Source organism: Paroedura picta, chromosome 8 (assembly GCF_049243985.1).
Source record: "Paroedura picta isolate Pp20150507F chromosome 8, Ppicta_v3.0, whole genome shotgun sequence".
Classification (NCBI taxonomy): Eukaryota; Metazoa; Chordata; class Lepidosauria; order Squamata; family Gekkonidae; genus Paroedura; species Paroedura picta.
In genome coordinates this window covers 15,151,445-15,174,536 of record NC_135376.1, presented here as the reverse complement: position 1 = coordinate 15,174,536, position 23,092 = coordinate 15,151,445, and the positions used below count along the sequence as shown (strand labels likewise).

At 42.9% G+C, this 23,092-nt stretch overlaps 1 protein-coding gene across 16 annotated transcripts in view; it reads right to left on the bottom strand.

Annotated features, from left to right (window-relative positions):
* Positions 1-2,831: 2,831 nt before the first annotated feature.
* The window catches only part of MECOM (MDS1 and EVI1 complex locus), a 539,689-nt gene continuing 519,428 nt past the window's right edge, over positions 2,832-23,092 (bottom strand). For all 16 annotated transcript variants that reach the window (XM_077348465.1, XM_077348464.1, XM_077348466.1 and 13 more), the window contains 7 exons: positions 20,991-21,157; positions 17,175-17,252; positions 12,698-12,867; positions 11,236-11,365; positions 8,084-8,320; positions 5,742-5,928; positions 2,832-4,669 (listed from right to left, as the gene is read on the bottom strand). In XM_077348465.1, coding sequence (XP_077204580.1) covers positions 4,535-4,669; positions 5,742-5,928; positions 8,084-8,320; positions 11,236-11,365; positions 12,698-12,867; positions 17,175-17,252; positions 20,991-21,157 — 1,104 coding nt within the window. In that variant the 3' untranslated portion in view covers positions 2,832-4,534. The remainder of the gene's footprint in view (positions 4,670-5,741; positions 5,929-8,083; positions 8,321-11,235; positions 11,366-12,697; positions 12,868-17,174; positions 17,253-20,990; positions 21,158-23,092) is intronic.

Sequence of the window (23,092 nt, the reverse complement as noted above, 5' to 3'; positions counted from 1 at the left end):
TCTGTTAGTCGCTTACCTTGAAAACCCTATGGCAGCCTTTTTCAACCTTTTGACCCTGGTGGATGCCCTGAAATAATTATTCAGGCTTTGAGAAGTCCTGGAAGTGATGTCAGCTGGCCACGTCACCAGTCCCGCCCCCAGAAGTGACATCACTCCTTGCAATCTTAGCCCTCTTCTTGCTCCCCTCCCCATCTTTACTACTACTATAGCCTCTCTGCTTCGTATAGGCGGGAAAAAGGGTAGAAACTGAGAAGACAGCCCGGAACATCCCCTGATACCATGCCGCTCAGAGCTCCCATGGATCCCCAGGTGTCCAAGGCCCCCTGGTTGGGAATCCCTGCTCTATGGGCTCACCAACAGTTGGCTGTGACTTGATGGTTCTTCCCACCAACAAACAGCTCTCGTGGACTGAGGATACCAACCCAACTAGGATGGCGACCAATCCTACTCAACAAATGCTTAGGAAGCTACAGATCCTAGTGTTCATTCACTTCAACTAGGAAGCTATAACGCCTCTGGGTACTCCAGAATCTCTTCCATACCATACCAGGGCAAAAGACAAGAGAGAACATCATGGACCTCTTACCCATTGCAGGAGAACCTTCAGGGCAGGATACTTTGTAGAGGGAGGAGATACTGCCAGAAGGGGAAATGGGAAATTGCACCCCACCCAGGCACACATGGAAGCAGTTTTTGCTCAGAGGATCTTGGCCTTGTTGTCCAATGAAATTGCTTGGCATGAAGAGAAAGAAAAAGGAAATTCTTAACACGCCATATAATTCACAGGGCTGTTCAGCCGAAGCGCTAGTTTTTCTCAACAGGGAAAAGCGTATGCATTACCAAAAGAGTAGCTAGCTCTTAAATGTAGACTTTCAGAGTATTGTATGATGAATGGAATGCGTTAACCCAGCTTATAGGAATATTATACCCTGTTTAATAACTTGTTACTCAAGGGGATCAATGGCCATGTAATAAATAGATGAATGGAATCCATGACCATGAATGTTGTGATGGCCAATAGTTAAAAAAAAAAAGATGATTGATAGCTGTTACCCCAACTGGATGGCCCAGATTATTCTGAGAGCATTAGGTCTTGGAAGCTAAGCAGGGTCAGCCCTGTTTAGTACTTAGATGAAGGACCACTAAGGAAGTCTAGTTCTTGGATAGTTAACCCCCCAAAAAAGATTAAATGAAAGAATACAGAAAGCTACTTGTTGAATCAATTACCACCCATAAACAATGGGTGAGCCTCTTGTGGCGCAGAGTGGTAAGGCAGCCGTCTGAAAGCTTTGCCCATGAGGTTGGGAGTTTGATCCCAGCAGCTGGCTCAAAGTTGACTCAGCCTTCCATCCTTCCGAGGTTGGTAAAATGAGTACCCAGTTTGCTGGGGGGGGGGGGGGAAACGGTTATGACTGGGGAAGGCACTGGCAAACCACCCATGAAAACGCTGGAGGGCATCACCCCAAGGGTCAGACATGACTCGGTGCTTGCACAGGGGATACCTTTACCTTAAACAATGGTACGAGATAGAAAAAATATAGGAAGAGAATGAGAAAGAACTAATTAAGAAGTTTCATGGAGGTTCTGAAATGTTTTGTAACACGCACACCCTTTAAAGACCCTGTGCACAGGCCTGACAGGGTTATGTGTAGGCAGGCAGTGGCAAAGTACCTCTGCTTGTCTTTTGCCTTGAACACGGGGCCATCATGAGGCAGCTGTTGACTTGACGGTGGTTGACTTTCCATTGCCATAGATAGCGATTAGCCATGACAGACCCTCCAGTTTTATAGAAACTATACTTTTGATGACCAGATATAGAAGCTTGCCACAAAATGGGATGGTTCCAACCATCAAGGCCTGCTGGCAAATTTCTTCAGGGGTTCTCGCTTAGGAAGGTGCTTGGCAAGACATTGTGTGTGTGTGTGTGTGTGTGTGTGTGTGAGAGAGAGACAGACAGACAGACAGACAGACAAACAGAGACATTCTCAAAGAGAGGGTGGTTTGCTGAAGCCCCCTTCACATCTGTTTTGTTCAAGTCTGCTCAACATTGCATTAGTCCAGGAAAGAGCAGCCTAGAAGAGATTATGGGCCATGCCTTATTGACAGACTGTTGAAGCTAAATTATGAAAATGCTCATCAAGTATCAAAATACTGGGACAAATTTCATCTTACATCTCTCTCTATTGCATGTTTAGCAGCACCATTATGTTACTGGCCCTGGATCAGAGAGATAATGGGGAAAAAGGGAGCCTCTGTGGCAGTTTACGATGAAAGAAATTTTACAATAAATAAAGTGCTGGCTAGTTGCAGGTTACAGTGATCCCAGAGAGCCAGCATGATGTTGTGGTTAAAAGCAGCAGTTTCTAATCTGGTGAGCCGAGTTTGATTCCCCACTCCTCCACATGCAGCCAGCTGGGTGACCTTGGGCTAGTCGCAGCCCTGATAGAGCTGTTCTCACAGAGCTTCCTCGGCCCCACCTACCTCACAGGATGTCTATTATGGAGAGAGGAGGGGAAGGCGGTTATAAGCTGCTTTGAGACTCCTTAGGCAGTGAAAAGCAAGGTATAAAAACCAAATCATCTTCTTTCTAAGAGAAGTGACTAACAGAGGGGGTTTGCCATTGCTTTCCTCTGCTTAGCAACCCTGGATTTCCTTGGTAGTCTCCCTTCCAAAATGCTACTTCGTTTCTGAGATCTGGCAAGCCTGGGTCATTCAGGTCAGGCCAAGACCGTTACCAGCCAGGAACATGACACGGAAATAGTGCTGAAAACATGGTGTTCTTTGTCTGATCCATTCTCCAGCGTGAAGAAAAGCCCAGTGACAAGACAGCCTTTATTTTATTTTTTGTCATCCTTTATTTTATTTTTTTAAATTTGATCCTCCCATAGTAATGTACTGAAATGAATAACAGTTACATTGTACAAAGCATTTAAAGAAAGTACCTCAACTTGCTGGTTATTTCAAAATGAGATAATAAACAAAAGGAAAATTAAAATCTGGTCCCTCACCAAAAGGGCAAAATACCCTCCCCCTCCCCCCTCTGCCCTCCCCCCAATAACTGAATACAGTTCATTATTTATTTCTTGGGGGAGGGCTCTTATTTTTTTTCAAACATAAGTTTGGAACACTTCATTTTACAAATAGGATTAACATGAACGTAACATCACACAAGCTCGCAGACAACCGGCATAAAATATTGGGTACAGTTTTCTTTTTTTTTCTTTTTAATCAGAAGAATCATGCTTTCATGAAGAAAAATCAGAATGCTTTATACATTGGAATCATTTTGCTGTATTACAAAAAAAAAAAGACTCTAAATCATCTCTATTCATTATTCAGTTCCATTAAAAAGGAAACAAAAACAACAGTAAAAGAGGAATGTAAGAAATCTTTCCAAACACTGTTTGCACGCCTCTACATGCAGATCCATTTGCCTCTCCCCTTCTTTTTCCTTTTGAAGTCCACGGGTGCCCAGAAAAATGACGGGGTAGGGGGCTGGAACAGTGCTACGGATTTCAGAAGAACAGTGCTACATTTAGCGAGAGTGCTTTTGTTTGTTTTTTCATAATCCACAAACAATTGTTTGCCGACAAATAAATACACGGTACACGCAAAACCAAAAACAGAAAGAAAGGAAAACCGAGATCGACCAATGAACGACACAAACTTAAAAAAAGAGAAAGAAATAGAACAAGTGACATGATTGTCTAAAATTAAAATGTCATGACATTGATCAGGGAAATGTCGGTAGTGGTATGTGGCCAGGGTCTATTTTGCTAGTCATGTGCTCAAAGACTCATCTCCTTGAACAGAAGGGTTTTTCCCAGGTTTTTTTTTTCCTATAATTTTTTACAATATACACAGACTTCTTACATTATTGTCTCATGTAGTTTTCTCGTTTTTATTTTTGAGGGGTTCTTGTTTTTTCGTTTTTTTTACAATGCAGGTCAGAAGGCGAAAGTTAAGGAGAGGGCAAGCAACTCCTTGTTGCTAGACTCAAGGCTAATGGCCAATGTACGTCTGAGAGAACGGCTTCGTCTTCCTTCGATAGTTTTAAGTGCATGAAGCATACGTGAGGAGGATTTGTACAAAAAAGCAACGGTTCCTCATCCTGCCGTCGATTCCTCTACCCACTAACCCCGCCACCCCAAAAACAATAAAGGAAGGAAAACAGTTCCACTTGATTTGAATGAAGTGCTTGTGTGTGTGATTGTGTATGAATACAAGTCTTGACCCTTCATCCCGCCCCAAGCAGATGGTGTGGAAGACACGTTATTTCCCCATCAAGGTCTATTTGATCCACGTATTTTGATCCTCAAAATGTCAGCAGCTGCCTTCGCTGTGCAAAACAAAATATTGAGAATAAATAGTTTTTTTCTTCTTTCTTTCAATCATTCAGTTTAAGGTCACCTGACTTTAAATGTGACCCATCAGATTTCTAAGGCATTCTGCTCTGCAGTCTTTTAAACAGTCTTCTAGGAAAGAGCCATGTTCCTAGTTTGGACTTGGTCCCAATCCAGTTGTGATGATGGTGTCATACATGGCTAATTGACTGGATAGCGCTGGATTCCGCAGCGGCTCTTGCCATACTGTGCCACATGTTGGAGGGATTGTGGGATGCAGAGTGGAGGGTGTCCTTGTCAGAGAGCGAGAGCATCATTGCGTACGCCTAGAGATATAGGACAGAAATTATGGTCAAGGTTAGATGTTGAACCATGTTGTCTAGATCAGTGGTCCCCAAGCTTTTTGAGGCTGGGGACCGGCAGGGCAACTGCCCGCCCGCACATGCGTGCCCGCGCCCGCGCATCACACATGCGCGGCTGGGTTACGCATGCGCACATGCACCATGCGTGGCTGAAATTGCGCATGCGCCATGCGCGGGCGCAGCCCGGATTCCCTCTCCCCCCCTCCCACAGTAAGAAGCTTTCCTGACTGCAAGCTTGCAGCCCGGGAAGTTTTTTACTGCGGGGGGCGGGGAGAGGGAGCCGCGGCCTGGCGCCATGGCCTTCGCGGCCCACCACCAGTCCGCGGGTTGGGGACCACTGGTCTAGATCCACAGTTCTGTCCTTGAAGAACCTATTCAGCCCATAGTATTCACAGACTTGGCCCCATCTGGGTGCCACTGGGAATCCCTTTTTACATCATGTACCACAAACCACTCTCTCACTATACTTAGGAGACCTCCTGGCAGAAAACATGAATGGGATACATTCTAGGGCAGTCCTCAAAATGTTTGGACTCCCTACAAAAGTCAGGTGGTGACAGTGGTTACTGGAGAGACAGAAAAGCCTCTCCAGGTCTTGGGGGAGAACCTTGGAGGACAGGGTGGAAGACAGCCTGCAGAACCAAGCAGTTCTGCCACATCTGGCTACCTGAATCTTAATTATGATTGGAAACCAGGTCTTCAATGTGGTTAGCATTGGATGCAGATACTTTGGGGTGAGTGTAACGCCCAATCAATGTAAACTGATTCTGGGGAAATATAAAGCAGCTGATGAGAAGGAGCAAACAAACCCATGGGCTGGTCCTGGTAATTAGGGGTCACTCACAGTGATCCCCACTGGCTCATAAGCAGCTGGGTTGCTACATGTCCGCTGACCAAGGGCCATAAAACCAGGATATTTGAACTGTTTAAATAATGTACAAATAATAATATGAGGTTTTGATTTTCAGTATCAGCAAAGTACAAACTGCAAGTCATTGGTTGCTATCTCCTGCAGCTTTTGGGATATAGCTCTTACCTGGGATTTGGACTTGCGATACAATGGCTGCTTTAAGTCTTCTGGCAGATGGGAGGTGCTGAATGATGCCAGCTCAGCTTCACTAAGTTGGCTTTCTTCCATTTTCCTCACTTTGAGGCTATCAGTGAAGTGCCTTATATGGTCCAAAGCAGATAGTCCAGTTTTATTAAATTCTTCTTCCTTATACCTACAAAAAGATGCCAGGCTTAAGGTTTTGGTAGTCACCTTCAAGGTTTGTGATCTGTACCTAGTGTACTTGAGAGACCGCCTCACTGCCTACTTGCCCCAAAGTGCCCTACACTCGGCCACCTCCAACTGGATAGTGATCCCTGCCCTCAAAGCATCATGTCGGACCTCATTCAGGGCCAGAGCTTTCTCTGTCCTGGCCCCTACCTCATGGAACAAGCTCCCTGAAGGGATCAGAGCCCTGCCTGAACTCCCACCGTTCCGCAGGGCCTGCAAAATGGAGCTCTTCTGCCAGGCCGACCAAAACAACAACATCTACTGGGCCCCCAGAAAACCCCTATCCACATACTGAACCCCACACTGGTCTTCCCATGGAACCACTGCTGCATAGTTAGCAAGTTCACCTCACTGTTGTATAGTTAGCAAGTTGACTAGATGTTATACACCAGGGGTAGTCAAACTGCGGCCCTCCAGATGTCCATGGACTACAATTCCCAGGAGCCCCCTGCCAGCGAATTGTAGTCCATGGACATCTGGAGGGCCGCAGTTTGACTACCCCTGTTATACACTCTGTTATGACCAGTTAAATTCACAGTTCCTATTGGTGACTTGAATTTATGAATTATCGTGTATTACTTCTTGTTATACGTACTTCAGTATATATAAACTGTCCTGAGCCAAAAGGGAGGGTGGTATAGAAATATAATAAATAAATAAATAATAAAAATTGGCAAATTGGTTTGATCATCCTCATTATAAATCCATTATTGTCCAATCCTTATCCTATATTAGTATTTTTTAAAAACCCACTAGGCATACGGGAAGCACACATCTAACTTAAACTAATGGGACTTAAATGACATAGGCTTAGGACCCATTGGCTAATTTTCTTTTGATCACAACCCTCAAGAAAAGCCCTCAGTCACTCAACTTTTCTCCATTCCAAATCTTCTTAGAGGGCTACAAACATTTGTGAACAAAAACATGCATCATTAATCCTGGAAGACCGAGTAGCTGGCTGGAACCTGGAAGTGGTGACTGCTGTGCTACTGCCCTGGATAATCTAGGCCAATCCAGTCCTATCAGATCTTGGAAGCTGAGCAGAGTTGTCCCTACTCAGGATTTGGATGGGAGACCACCAAGGAAATCATGCAGAGGCAGGCACTGGCAAACCACCTCTGATCATCTCGAGCTTTGAAAACGTTATGGGGGTCACAATAAGTCTGCTGGGCCTTAATGACAAAACCTTCCCAAAAACTTTGGTTGTCTTTGATTTGGTCACCTATGCTACACAACAAAAATAGAGTCTACACAACACAACAAAAATAGAGTGCACTCGAAAGCTTGAATAAATCTTTGTTGGTCTTCAAGGTCCTATTGGACTCTATTTTTGTTGTGCTACTTCAGACCAACATGGCAACCCACTTGAATCTATACTACAAAAGTTCCAGAAACAGGTCTAGAAGTTACCAATCAGTCTGCACTCAGCTGTGCATTCCACATAAGCAGTATCCTAAGTCGCAGTTAAGAGATCCCTTCTTCCCTCATCTTTTTATCAACTTGACATCTTGTGGTGCCTTCATGAGGCAACAGCCGGCCTCAACCCATCAGCTCTTAATTTGCTCAATGGCAAGGACTGCTGAGCAATCCACAAAAAACAGTTCTCTTGAAAATGGAGCACTGATCCTAGTCAGCAAAGGTCTGATATGCTTTGGCCTTGGGTTGAAGGAACAGGGATAAGAGTACATTTAGGATACTTAACCATGGAAAAGAACAGAGAGAGGGGATTTTTTAAAAGCTTGGAATTATAGGGCAGAGTCTCACTCTGCTAACGCTGTCCGAGTGTCCTGTATTGCTAGATTATTTTTCCATGGAAGAAGAAGAGTTGGGTTTAAAACCCTGCTTTTCACTATCAGAAGGAGTCTCAAAGTGGGCTTATGATTGCCTTTGCCTCCTCTCCCTACAACAGACACTCTGTGAGGTAGCTGAGGCTGAGAGAGCTCTAAGAGAACTGCTCTGTGAGAACAGCTCTGTTGGGACTGTGTTGTTGGGACAAGTTCAAGATCACCCAGTTGGCTGCACATGAAGGAGCAGGGAATCAAACCCAGCTCTTAACCACAACACCATGTTGACAGCCACTTGGCAAAACAACCTACCTGCCAGGAGAAGACTTGCAGTTCATTTCCAAAGCATTTGTTTCTTCGTAATCTCCCTCGGTTGCCTCTTCACACATGCTGATTGCAGCAGGCTCTTTAACCGGCTTTCCCGTGAGTTCACTTTCTTCGTCTTCTTCATCCATCATTACTTCGTCTTCTGCTTCTTCGTCCTCCAGCAAATCCGAGTTCTGGCTCGTCACCAAAGTCTTTTCATCTTTAAAGTGACTTCCATTCATTCTTTAAAAAGTAGATATCAATCAGCACATAATCAGATGGTGGGCCGTGGCAGAAGCAGAGGGAGCCCTTTTCACAGGCTCTGTTTTCTATGCCTTGTTTTGCATTGCCTACCCCGTGGGTCATAATTCTGCCGTAATTAAAATCAATATTGCTCCATCCAGTTCATTAAGTTGCCAGTACGTCTTTGAAATTCAATTCACAGCCTGATAGAGCTGTGGAGATAGCTTTTCTCAATATTATGCCTACGTTTTAGGTTACTCCGTTGCGTTATCCCTGGGAATAGAATTCCCAGCATATTCACTAGTGGCCTAAGGGGGGAATTAGTTTCATTGTCAGCTGCCTCCCACGTCCCTGTTTCCCACAGAGAGATTCGCACAATGGCTACCAGCAGAATATAATATATTGTACAGAAGGGACCATCAATGCAGAGTAAAATGGAATGACCCTCATGCAGACTGCCCTGAGCTCGTGGAGAAGGACAGGATACAGAGGTCATAAGTAAAAAAATTTAAAACCCACAACATGCTAATCCATTTACAAGAAGGGATGGACTGCATCTTAGCAGGAGAGTACCTGCATTGCATGTAGAAAGTCCCAGGTTCAATTCCAAATATCTCCAGCTGAAACAATCAGGTAGCAAGTAAAGAAGAAGAGTTGGTTCTTATATGCTGCTTTTCTCTGCCACGAGTCTCAAAGTGTCTTACAGTCACCTTCCCTTTCCTCTCCCCACAACAGACTCCCTGTGAGGTGGGTGAGGCTGAGAGAGCCCTGATATTACTGCTCGGTCAGAACAGCTTTATCAGTGCTGTGGCGAGCCCAAGGTCACCCAACTGGCTGCATGTGGAGGAGGAGCAGGGGATCAAACCTGGCTCACCAGATTAGAAGTCCATGCTCCTAACCCCTACACCAAGCTGGCTCACTACCAAGCGATGTGAAAGACCACAGCCTGGGTCTCGGGACAACCGCTGTCAGCCAGAGGAGACAACACTGACTTTGGCAGAGCAGAGGCCTGACTTAGTATTAGGCAGCCTCATGTATTCATGTGACTTTCACCTAGATCTTGGCTGCACGGGATTCAGTTTTGCAGCGTGCAAAATGTTGGGGGCACTAAAGTCCAAATATGTTGGCTAAATGGAAATCAGCAACCATAAATACTCTTCGCCGAAGGGTGGAGTGTAGCCTTTGACGTAGAGGAGCAAAAATGAAAATCACTGGTAGCATTTAAAACCACAAACTAGGATTTTATCTCAATTTGTGCGTTTCATAGCAGGAGATGAGATTAAGTTGCCTTATTTGAACATCTGAACTGAAAGTCCTTGTTCAAGTTCACCAGGAGCAGCCAAGGTTACCCAACCCATTCCCTACAGCCAAATAAGCCCTTTCTTTAAAACAAGGGAATTTAATTTAATTTCTCATTTGACTGTTTTTAGTTTTTCTTATATATTTTTAAATTGCCTAAATAAAATGAAACCATACCAGAAATCATTTCATCATTGTCTAATTATCGTATCGGAAATTGGTCAAAATATCTGTATTCTGTCATCTATATTAGAAGAAACGGAAATGAAGCAGCCATCTTTAAGGACTACATAATCCATTAATCAAAAGGAAAGAACTTTGGAAAGACTATCAAGAAAATACAAATTTTCAAAATATTAACTGATCATCAACTGGTGGGTATTTGGAGGTTCTTTCATCATAGCGCCCTGATGATACATTTCGGACAGGCATAAGACATTATGAATCATATACTAGGGTTTGCCAGATTGCAACCTATGCGAGATGAAAAGTGTTTGAAGTGAAATGGGCTTGGACAGGAACCAGAGTAATGCAACCCATATGAGTAAAAAAACAGATTTGCTAATTAGAGTTTTCATATGTGGTAATTTGCCAGGTATGAAATATGCATCAAAAGTAGTCTAAAGTGCCGAATTTCGAAAGGAAACCCTGGATGACCCATCAGCTCTTTCTTCTTAGAGACTTCCTATTTGAGGACATGTTGAGACCAGATGGAGAAAAAAAATGACCCGTAACAATCAAGCAAGTAAAAGGTTTGAATATGTATGTAATGCACAATCAACCGCCTTCATGAATCTGGGCGCTGGGTATATGCCTGCATGATAAAAATTTGGGAGGGAAACTTGCAAAAGCAAAAGTCACAAGCTGTACAAAGTTTCTGCCCTTGAAATTAGGATGTGAACGAATGAAAGAGAGGAAGAACTTTCAACTTCGCAGTTCATTGCAAGGAGGATTACAGTGGTGTGGAAGGCCTGCCCTTCATTCCTGTGTCATGTTTACAAATCCCAAACAAAAATACACAAAGATGTACTCAAATTATATACTGAATGAAGCCTGAAAACACTAGTAGTGGGTCTATAGCAGTAAGTAGGAGTCTGAACGAGTAGAAGTGGACATTTGTGCCAAACAGTTACATATAACTTAATTAAAAGTGCAGCTCTTAAGACTCCTCCTTGGCAGTGTTCCCAGCAATCTTTAGATATTTCCATCACAAGGAAGATGAATCCTGAGCCAAGTCTGCTCATCAATTGGCAGGATGGAGGTCCCTTTTCAAGAAAAGAGAGCTTACATGCGGTTGCCCTCCTTATTTGAAAAAAATGTGCAAGAAGGTTAGGAGTAAAATTAAATTGTCTTTGGGAGTGAAAACCTAAGATGGATCAGCAAACCTGGACTTCAAGTGGGTAGTTGATCTGGTTCAGAGAAAGTCTGGTGTAATTAAGCAGCCACTGAGATCAACTGAGGTTTCATGATTGCAATAAGAGCCCATTGGCCTCAACACATTCCGCTAGCCTGAGTCTGATATTGTTTGCAAAATGAGTTGGGAAAGTGACACTTTAACGGTAAAAATAAAAGATAAAAGAAGTCACATCAGGAAGCACTAAGTAGACCGAGCTTACCTTTCTTCTGAGCTGTTGTGGTTACTATTTCCAATGAAATTCCGAATTTCTGTAAAATATGAATCCTCTTTGTCGTCTAGGATAGCCCCTGTGCTTTCGAGTTCGGAGTGTGGTGAAGATGTAGCAGTACCTTTGAAAAAAGAGGAAGACAACTTGGTTTTTAAACAGTTGGCTTTTATACCCTGCTTTTCACTATCCCAAAGAGTCTCAAAGCAGCTTACAATAGCCTTCCCTTCCTCTCCCCACAACAGGCACCCTGTGAGGTAGGTGGGGCTGAGAGAGCCCTGATGTTACTGCTCTGTGAGAACAGCCCTATCAGGGCTGTGACTCGCCCAACCCTAACCCTAACCCTCACCCAGCTGGCTGCATGTGGAGGATCGAGGAATCAAACCCAGCTCGCCAGATTAGAGTCTGCCACTCTTAACCTTTACACCAAGCTGACTCTCAAAGGTTCGATTACAGTCACTCGCATGAGGCAGTTATATTCACATACTTTATTCGGATAAAGTACAAATATTACATTTATGCAGGTACAAGATCACAGAACTGGCCACTCTGGTGCTTGGGTAAGCATCCATTTCCAGGTCCAATCAAGAGATATACAAAACCCTGGATGCAGTTACTGAGAAAATAGTTTATACTATCCTAACTTATTAGCCTTCCTCTTTACTCATTCTAAATGGCAGAACTGATATTTGTACATACCACAACAGTCCTCAAATATCAGTGGGGCTCACTTACGAGCGTGTGTGCTTGACAAACTTCTCTGAAGACTTCTTGTCTAAAGTCCTCAGCTTGGTATCCAATAAGATAACTACTTCCGTCTCCGTCTCCAGTCCCAGAATGAATAATCCACTGCGCTGGCAAGCAGATCGGGCTATGGTGCTAATGATTTGGCTTCTTACTGGAATCATATATATCATATTTATTCTTGACCTGTGCCTTCCCTTATAACTTCCGGAGGAAGGGAAGTATCCATATGGGTTGACAAAGTGATTCCCATTTCTTTGAGAGAAGATTTGGATCCAGCCAAACTGAAATAAGTGCTTGGGTGGCTCCTTTTAAAGGTCCTAGCCACTTGGTGGCCCCAGATCATAGTTTTAACTATCCACCAGTGGCCAAAGTCGTCTTTGCTAAGGATAAGAATTTCAGGATTACTATTGTAGCTGTGGGTGAAGTCTTCGGGTGAAGTTTAAACAACAGGGTCTTTTTTTTTTAACTACAGGAGGAGCCCAGTAATTCTTCCAGGAGGGAAAGTATGGGGCTCAGTGTCAAGAGGATGTCACACCCTCCAAATAGTCCCGGTCTTAATCTCATAAACTGTGCTTCACTGCACCATCCGTCTATCAGCAAACTGATAAACATATTTGCACCTGCTTTCAGAAGACCTACTGCACAGCATTTTCAATGGAAAAGGGCACCGAATGTTTTATTTGCAAAGAGAATGTGGTTGCATACGTACCAGACATGTTGCCATTCTCATGCTTTTTGAGATGTCTGTCTAAGTTGGTTTGTTGGCCAAAGCACCTGTCACATAGGTGACATTTGAAGGGCTTCTCCTTATTGTGGATGTTACGAACATGTCTCTGCAGGTTAGATGATATGCTAAAAGACCTGTCACAGTATTTGCATCTGAAAATAAACACCAGAGATGAAACTAGTGTCTGAAATCTAATAACGAATTTACATTTTTCCCAAATGTCATCACACACAAAAGAAGGGAGTGGCACCCGTCAAACAGAAATACCAAAGCATAATGCAATTCCCATTCTTAAAGGACATGTTCAGTTTTATGGGCTCAACCAACTGCGCATGAGATTCAATCCACACTGTTTTTTGTTGACAAAGTTGTTCTTGACATAAGGATGCAGATACTCATTATGCAAAATATGTAGTGACTGCAACTCCACTAAGGATGGCATGGCTGCTCTCCCAGTATGGTAGTTTCTACTAATTTTATTTATTTATTTATTGTGATTGTAATAAATCATCCGGCTAGTGATTATGAATATATGTCAAAGGTATGGATTAGACACATAGCAAATGCAGTTTGAAAATCTTCCCAAAGTAATCCTTGCAGAACTCTGCTGAAATGTGTGTATCATCTTTTATGTATTCTTTTTAGATGAGATTCTCCAGCAATATCAGGCCATCTATGCTCCCTTCCTGTCCCCTTTTCAGGTAGAGCACTGAAGTCAAATTACAAATGTATTGGTCTCTTAGAATTAGTTGTACCTATTTTACTCTGTTGAGTTATGCTTCCGGCTAGGCGTGCGCAGTTCAAATTTCTTCGTTTTAATTTAATTATTTCAGAAAGGACCTAATTACCATTTTCCCAAAGCTTTGGGAATATTAGCTTCTGAAATCTGATTTAAATAAGTTTTTTTCAGGTTTGGTAATATTAGATATTAGTAAACCTGGCCTCTGTCCAGACATCTGGTCTGCTGTCTTGGAATCCACAGGTTCAAACCTGGTCTCTGAATGCCACATCTACTTCCAGTTTTCAAGGGGTGGTCGGCCTGCCATCTGGAGACCAGCTTTGCCTTTAATGGTTTCAATGGGCAGCAGATATGACATCTGAGTTCAGAAGCCAAGTTAGCATTCACTGTTTTCAATGAGTTGTGGCACAGGGGCTATCACCTCTATTACCCATTGAAAACAATGCAGGTATAACCCCAAACAATCCCTCAATTTTAGGAGTGCCTTGCTCGATTTTGGGATATTTCCCATCCAAAACAAAACAGGGAATTTGGGACAATGTTTTGGGTGGGAAATATATAAACTGCTTCCCACTCTTCCTAGCAGAAACCAAACTTTAAAATACAACAAAAGACCGGGGGTTGCACAGGGTGTAGAGAACACAATGGACCATTTCTGGTCCACTGAGAAATCAAACTTCAGCATCTTGTAAAAAAAAAAAAATTATTTATATTTAAATTTTTATCTTCCTTAGTGGATATGTCTTAATGGGTATATCTGTCCATTAGGGAAGATGCAAATTATTGATCTTTGGAGGGATGGAGGTGTTCAGGGTATACCAAAATGAACCCAGCTGTACATACAGTTCCACCACCATACCTCACCCCTTGGCGTATGCAGAATACATCTCAGTTATATACCCAGGAAGGAAGAGATGAAACAGCACAGACTATGGGGCAATCTACTTCTATCTATGAGCCTCCTGTGGCGCAGAGTGGTAAGGCAACAGACATGCAGTCTGAAAGTTCTGCCCATGAGGCTGGGAGTTCAATCCCAGCAGCCGGCTCAAGGTTGACTCAGCCTTCCATTCTTCCAAGGTCGGTAAAATGAGTACCCAGCTTGCTGGGGGGTAAATGGTAATGACTGGGGAAGGCACTGGCAAACCACCCCATATTGAGTCAAGAAAATGCTAGAGGGCGTTACCCCAAGGGTCAGACATGACCCGGTGCTTGCGCAGGGGATACCTTTACCTTTACCTTTTTACTTCCATCTATTAAAAAGTGGAAATTTTAAAACAGAGGCTAGATAGCCATCTGACGGAGAGGCTAATTCTGTGAAGGCAAAGGGGTAGCAGGTTACAGTAGATGAGCGATAGGGATGTGAGTGTCCTGCATAGTGCAGGGGGTTGGACTAGATGACCCATGAGATCCCTTCCAACTCTATTATTCTATGATTCTATTCTAAGTATTGCACCAAAGCTTGTAAAAGACAGAAAACTGTGTTTCCCATATGGTACAATTAAGCACTTTGAGAAGAAAGAAAACATGAAACAAATTACTTCTAAGGCTGAAATTGCTTCTAAGGCTGCAGTAAGGTAGAAAGGCCACTCCCCCAGTCCAATTCAAAATTATGCTGCGAGATTAAATCTTTTCTTCAGGAATTAGTTTGCTCGATTGCTAATCCTGGAGGAAATTCAGTTATCTCCCGAAACCCAGAAATAAACATTTGAAATCTTTAATACGGTGCCAACATTAGTGGTTTAGTCTATCATTCGAGTACCAGAGGCATCAATTTTCATACTCTGCAGTGATTTGAAGTCCCTAAAGCCCTTACTGTTTGCCCTTTAAGCCATTACTAAGACACACTATAACTATTCCAAATTCTCTGGCTGGCAGCTGGCCAACCGTCTTCATCACCGTCCCTCCAACCCCCCCCCCCATCGTCTGTTTCTTCTGAACTTCAAAACATGCCTATAACATTGTGTGCTAAGTCAATTATTCAGGGAAGAAATTATGCATTACATTGCTAATTATTTCTGGCTGTTATGCGGTGGAGAAGCATAGCATGTTTCAAGATACCTCTTAAAGCATGAATTAAATTACATGCAAGCCCACTTCCCAAATAAATTCAGGACTAGCGGGGAGGGAGTTCTATCCTAAACAATGGGCTTGTTCTCCTTTCTTTGCAAGCCGTAAAATGCGCCAACTTGTGTTTGTTTTGTTAAAAAATGAACCGAGTTCCTTTCGATTGATTTCATTAACTGAGAGTTTCATTATGTCCAATTAAAATTCTCTTCTTATTTCAGCATGTGAATTGTTCTCCTGGGTGATGTTCTTAAAGGCTCCCCCTCATTGGATCCCATGGAGATCTATGAAATTCCCATGTGGCAGTGGGTTAAAAGAAGTGAGAGTTGGGCATGACAGTGGGTTGGGCAGCATAGACTCATGGCAACACCACGAGCTTCCCAAATGAATACAACGAGGGGAAGAATGAAACAGGAGATAGCCCTCCTGCCATGTGAAAATACTGTTAATCTGGCTTTGATAATCTTGCACAAAATTTGTGTTTTTTTCAGGATCCTCTTTTATAAACAAGGTCAAAATGTTACCAAATGCAGTTAATTATTTGTTTTTAATCATACCTGTACTAAAATGTGGTTAGAGACATGGGGTGCAAAATAAAATGGTTTCTCTTTGGCCATCCCTGAAACACAAGGTTTCTCACACTGCAAGAAAGCTGTGAAAAATCTAGATATTGCTACATGCTGGACAGAACACACAAAGTCTCACCCAGTGCTCAAGGATCCTCATTCCATCGGCCCTGCAATGCAGCGGATGGAAATGGGCATAGACACTCACACTTATGCGCTGAAAACAGCAACCACAGCAAACGCAGTGTGAAGGCATGATGCATTACAATCCAACAGAGAATACGCACGCATGCATGCCTTTGCATGTGACCAATGCTGGATTGGATACCTGTCTGAAAGATGCCACTTTTTCCTCTCTCTCTCTCTTTTTTTTGCATGCTGCTATGTAGCTGCTGTTGCCTGGTGAATTAGCGCAATAATCTAAAGCAGGGGTAGTCAAACTGCAGCCCTCCAGATGTCCATGGACTACAATTCCCAGGAGCCCCCTGCCAGCATTCGCTGGCAGGGGGCTCCTGGGAATTGTAGTCCATGGACATCTGGAGGGCCGCAGTTTGACTACCCCTGATCTAAAGGCTGAGATGCACAAGAATCAGGGGTAAAAAAAATCCATTGACAAGAATGTTGTTCTATTCCTATCTTAATTCTTGCCATATCTTATTTCTAAAATGCTATATCTTAGAAGATCTGCAACTCTTTACTAAATTGACAAGCATTTACTAATCCAGGGAGCTCTGGAAGAGCTAATAAATTCACATCCTATACTAGACTGCAAACATTTGGTTTTGAATGATGGTGAGAGCCACTCCTCCTGGGGGTTTCTGGGTCTCCTGGGATTGTGCAAAAGGCCCTCTGCATCTGGCTTCCCCATGCATTTATCACGAACTACGACCAGTCGTGATCTAAAGCAGCACATTGGAAAACCTTCCATTTTCTTTTGCAGTCCATACAGTATCACCAAAAGCTCATTGGCTGTCAAAGCCTACTACAGCAACTCTTGCGTGAAGAGTCATGTCAGAGTCGTGAAAGAGATCGCTTGGGTTCAACAACCATCCCCCTGCTTTGCCACCCCACGCATGCATCCCCCTGGTACCTGTAAGGCTGTTCTCCAGTGTGTGTCCTCAGGTGACGGGTTAGATTTGCAGATCTTGGGAAGATCTTGCCACAGTATCTGTTATCAGAGAGGGATAACTTTTAACATTCTGCTTTTAACATAACACAGAGAAATCCAAGGCATAATCCTAATTGCAATGGGGCTTGAAGGGGGCTTCGGTTTATTCAGGGTTTCAATATTCCTGAAAACAGATTGAGTTATTATATTGAATCAAAACCAAGGTGGCAACGCCTGGGCTTTCTAGCGTACCCACAATCAATATATGAGAGCTGGCCTTCATTATAATGCCCATCCAGACATTCTACCATTATTAGCTTTGCCACTTCCCTAGCTGAGAGCTTGCGGGCTGATGGGAAACCTTCTTCTATCAAAGTCTTGGAACCCTGGCTTGGTGTAAACAGGTTTTAAATTGTTCAGCTTATTCAATGTGTCAGCAAGCGTGACATCGTTGCATCCACTGAAGATCAGAACAGACACGATTCAAGAGACCTAATCCATCAAGGTACACTTCTATAATGGCTTGCCTTGATGCTAGGTGACATGTTTTCAGAAAAATCAGATAAACTAATACACCAGTTATCAGACACATACACCTGCCTTCTGAAAATGAGACAGAAGCATAAATAGCAGGTGTAGAAAAAAAACAAGAAGGGAAATAGTGACAGCAGATTATTCTGCTATTCCAGGGATATTTCCCAGAAAGCATACACCCAGAATGGAAATTCTACGCAACATGTCTATAAGATGGTGGCTTTCACGTTGGGATCAGGTAAAGCCCTCATGAAATGATTCACATGGGTGAAGATGGCTCAAGGCAGCTAACATTTATAACATCAAGGAGAAAAAATTAAGAACTAAAAGTCTTCCTTGCACTTTAAATGCTACCTTTTTCCCATATGAAAGCTGACAAGGTAAATCACCTTTTTATGACTTCACTATGCTAAAAAAGACATTGTGCACATGAATACGTGAAGGTGACATACTGAGGCAAACCAATAGTCTATCAAGGTGAATGTTGTTAGTTCTCTCCAGAGTCTCAGGCAAAGGTCTTTCTCATGATTGAAACTGGGGCCTTCTGCATAAAAACAGAGGCTCTATCACTGAGCTATGCCCCCTTTCCAATTGCCAATTGAAAGCTTTGGAACATGAAGGACCTTGAACTTCTTGTAAACTGTCCCAAACAATGTCAGTGCTGAAATTGTTGTTGAACGTAATTCTTGGTTTAGGATATTCATAGTGAGTCACAATCACTGGCCAAGCACTGCCTCATTCATTAGTGGAGCTCCTACAGTGCTTTTATTTGGAATAAACCCTTTATTTATTTGGATAAAGGATTCATTAATGAATATTCAAAATGGTTCTGAACCATCAACGATGGGTCTGCCCTACTTGTTAAATAATTGGCCACCTAGTTGCCTGAAGCAACTGGGCTGTGAAATCAGGTATTTCCAACCAGAGACAATGTCCAATATTTGTGGGATTGGATTGGGAGTATCTGATAGCATATATAGCTTTCCTGGATATCCCTAATACTGATATTTCACTTTCAGGATATACTGAGAATCATGCCTAGGAAGAAGGAGCAACAGCTAGTCTTGAAGGTACACATGAACGCTAGTCCAAAGCTCACTGGCCCTTCAAACATCACAAAGTTTAAAGGACTACTATGTCAATGGGCAGTAGAGCTGGCCCTTTAAAGTTTGGTGGGCATTTAAATAGAGTGATTTGTTATAGACCAAGTGCCCCCAATGGAGGCGGAAGGAAGGAAGGAAGGAAGGAAGGAAGGAAGGAAGGAAGGAAGGAAGGAAGGAAGGAAGGAAGGAAGGAAGGAAGGAAGGAAGGAAGGAACATTCCCTACACTCCAGAGACCAGAGCTCCTGATGCTAGGCTAGGGCATACTAGCTCTTTTAAGCACCCTTTATACTATTATTGTTGTTGTTAGGTGCAAAGTCATGTCCGACCCATCGCGACCCCATGGACAATGATCCTCCAGGCCTTCCTATCTCCTACCATTCCCCGAAGTCCATTTGAGCTCACACATAACATTTATACTATCTGTTTCTGCGAACTCCTAGACAAAGCATAGTATGAATCCTTTATTCCTTTAGTCATCCCCATGGATGAAACATATATATAGAAGCAATCTGTTTACATTTCCATGGTGCTGTTTAAAATTAGAGATTACAAATATAGAAAATGCATGATAAAATCCTGAGCTTAAATAGCATGACACGTTGCCATACAGCAGAGTGCATAGCCAGAAGAGCCTAGGAAATTTCCAAGGACATGCTCCAGCCAACAAAAAGCAACAAAATCACAATCAACATTTGTGACATCAGCGTGACATCAGCAGAGACCAGGAGTATACCACTGAGACTGAAAGTGTGTTTCCTAATCCTTCTGAATGCAAGAATAGTTGTTGTGAGGGGTGAATTCACAAGGATGAACAAATACTGATTGTCTATAGACAATTTCTTCTGTAGAGTAACAGGTATGACTTCCCCCTTATAGTTACTGTGATACTCGACTTCAATCAGTAATAGTAATTTGACAGGTATCTGAATACAATGGAACAGAATACAATGGAACAGAACAGAGTCTGGCTGTGCAGTAATAAACCCCTATCAGTCTTCATCATTCCAGATGCCACCTCTGCTGCCATGTGAATCAAGAGAGTAAAATGGACAAGACCAGATCACAAAGCTTCTGGTCTAGTGAATTGTATTTCTAAATGGGATGGGAAGGAAATCCATTGAGATTTGGAACAGTACTTTTAGGGGGAGAATTTGGGAAGGAAATTCACCTTCAGACTATTGTATACCACAGATTCTGCCTTTTAAGGCTACCATTTTCTTCAGGGGAATAGGATATCAATCATCTAGAGGTCAGTTTTAATTCTGGGAGAACTCCATGTCCCACCTGGAGGTTAGCAAGCCTAGAGCACTGATTAAAGAGTAGATGTGCATCATTTCCCCCACCCCCTTCCTAACAGGTTTCATGAATGCTCATGGGAACAAGCTCGCTTTCTTTCACCTACTAAAAATGCAGCAAAAATCACTTTAAAAGCAATGATGAAGAGTGTTCAGAAAAGCAGTCAGGAAGTATAATACTTGTCAGGGCCACTCTCCAGAAATTGCCTTTTAAAATTCTGACAAAATTTCAAATTCAAATTTGTACCATGATGACGTGTGAAATTTGAGGTCAACAAGAAAGGCTCCCTTTGAGCCTTACAAATGGTCTTCCACTTAGAATCTGAAAGACCACAGATGTCTTATGTGCGTGATCCAACTTCCCAAACAAAACTTTCATTGATTTCTTTGGGAGAGGTCGATTGGAGCCAAATATTTGCAATGACGACTCAGATGTTTTAACACCTCTCCTAATCATCTGCAGATCTTGTGAAATTTTCCTTTTGGCGTGATCAAAGGAAAAACCAAGAGAAAAACAGTCTTGCCGTCCACGATCAGGGGGAAAAAATTATAAGGGAAAAGATCATGCTTTAATATAAAGGTGATGAGGAAATTTTGGAACAAGCCTGCAAATGTAATGTTTCGGCCTCATTTATCAAACTCAAGGTAATGCAGGACAAATTTCTCCTGTAATTACAAACAAACACACAATCAAACACTAGGCCCGCGTCTGGATGAATAAAGAACCTTTTAAAATGCCGGTGACCCATCATAATCCCTATTAATCATCCAATCTCAAGTAATTTCTAAAGTAAACAACGGTGGCTTGCAGAAGTAAAGAGCTGTTAGGAGAGCCCGTTCCGGGTTATTCACTTGGGGAATTTACCTGCAAGTATAGCGTTCTTTGCCCTTCCTCAGAAGGTTCTCTGGCAAGGCGTTGGGAGGTGCTCGGAAGTTGAACATGGAAGGGACAGACTGGATGAGGTCGCTGGCTTCTGGTTTCAGGGCACTAAAACTCTCAAGTTTTTCGGCCATGTTTTCTATGGCTGACATCTGAGAGAAGGAAAAAACACTGTACTGTGAGGACATTCTTGTCATCCACAGAGGATTTATTTATTTATTTATTTGATTTCTATACCGCCCTTCCATATGGCTCAGGGCGGTTTACATACAACATCATAGGGGGATACATGGAACAAGTCAACGTACAACATAGTCAGTATACAACAATAAGAACCTAACAGTGGTTGAATGCCAGATCTGAGCAACACCCTATCTAAAAAGTCCACCTCCCCTATTTGCCATGCTCTTCAGGCTCAACGGAGCAGCCAATAACAGAACTGTCAGAACTGTTTTAATGACACAAGTAGTATTTAGGGTTCACACTGTTGGCTTATTCAGATACAGAAATGATTGAATGCGCATCTGCAAACATAAACTGTATTGAAACCTATTGAACAATCATGATATCTCCAAGGACCCCTGGAGTCTGTTAGCTTTTTTGCCCTCCATTCAGAAAATTACTTCTCAAGCGTCCTTGGGCAGGACATGCAAATCAATTTATGATTGTAGCCCATTAGACAGCCATCTAGTAGAAGAAGAGATGGTTCTTATATGCCGCTTTTCCCTACCCGAAGGAGGCTCAAAGCGCCTTACAGTCACCTTCCTATTCCTCTCCCCACAACAGATACCCTGTGGGGAGGGTGAGGCTGAGAGAGTGCTGATATCGCTGCTTGGTCAGAACAGTTTTATCAGTGCTGTGGCAAGCCCAAGGTCACCCAGCTGGTTGCATGTGGGGGAGCGCAGAATCGAACCTGACATGCCAGATTAAAAGTCCGCACTCCTAACCACTACACCAAACTGGCTCCATGAAACCATGCCGCTCCATGAAAACCAACTGTAAGTTTCCATCTTGGGCTAATTCATAGCTATCTTGCTTGCTTCTTTTCTTTGTGTGTGACAACTGGATAACATATAGATAGACAGAGCTATCAAGGTAATCAGGGAACACATGATTCTGCCATAACCTGAATCATACCGTCTGTCCATCAAGGCCAGTACTATCTATTGAGACTGGCAGTGGCTCTTCAGGGTCTCACATCACCTGCTCTCTGATCCTTTTAACTGGAGATGCCAGGGATTGAACCTGGGACCTTCTGCATACCAAGCAGATGATCTGCCACTAAGCCATGGCCCCTCCAATATGAAGCCAACGTATGGTCATTCTCTGTGTCCACAATGGCTACAACTTGGAGTTCTGCTATACACATAGAATCATAGAATCATAGAATCATAGAATCATAGAGTTGGAAGGGACCTCATGGGTCATAAAAAGAGGTTCACATGTCTGCCTGGTTACACTGTCTCAGTTCCATTAGAATAAGATTTTGCATTTTATCAACCAACATTAATTTTGCCAGTCTTGCGGATTGGTTCACATATGCATGTTTGCCACGTAATGGCTTTGGAATGAGATAGTGACATACACCTATGGCTATTGTAAATCTATTAGCCAAACTAGAACTTTCTCATGATAGAATGTATCAATGGTGGCAGTCTTTAAGGACAAGACTGTCCATTAGAACAAGACTCTGTATTTTCTCAGTCCCAGCATTAGTTCCATGGTCTTCGGGATGGATTTATCCATTTCTGCTTGCCATATAATGCCTATAAAATTATATGGCGACATGTGTGTATAAATAAGTCACCATGAGTCAAATATGGAGGTTAAAATTTTCTCACGACTGCAAATACAATGTATCAGTAGTGGCAGTCATCAGAGACAAAGGAACGAAGTACAGAAAGATCAAGGGATGAGCATGCACATGTGAACCAGCACTTGTGATGCTATGGAGTTCCTCTCCAAGTCTGTAGCAGCCAGCTCCCCTGGGAAATTTTCTATCCATTAAGTACTAAGTTTGCAGCAGGTACACTACATCTAGTAAATGATATCTGAGTCTGGTGGCACTTGTAAGACTAACAACATTT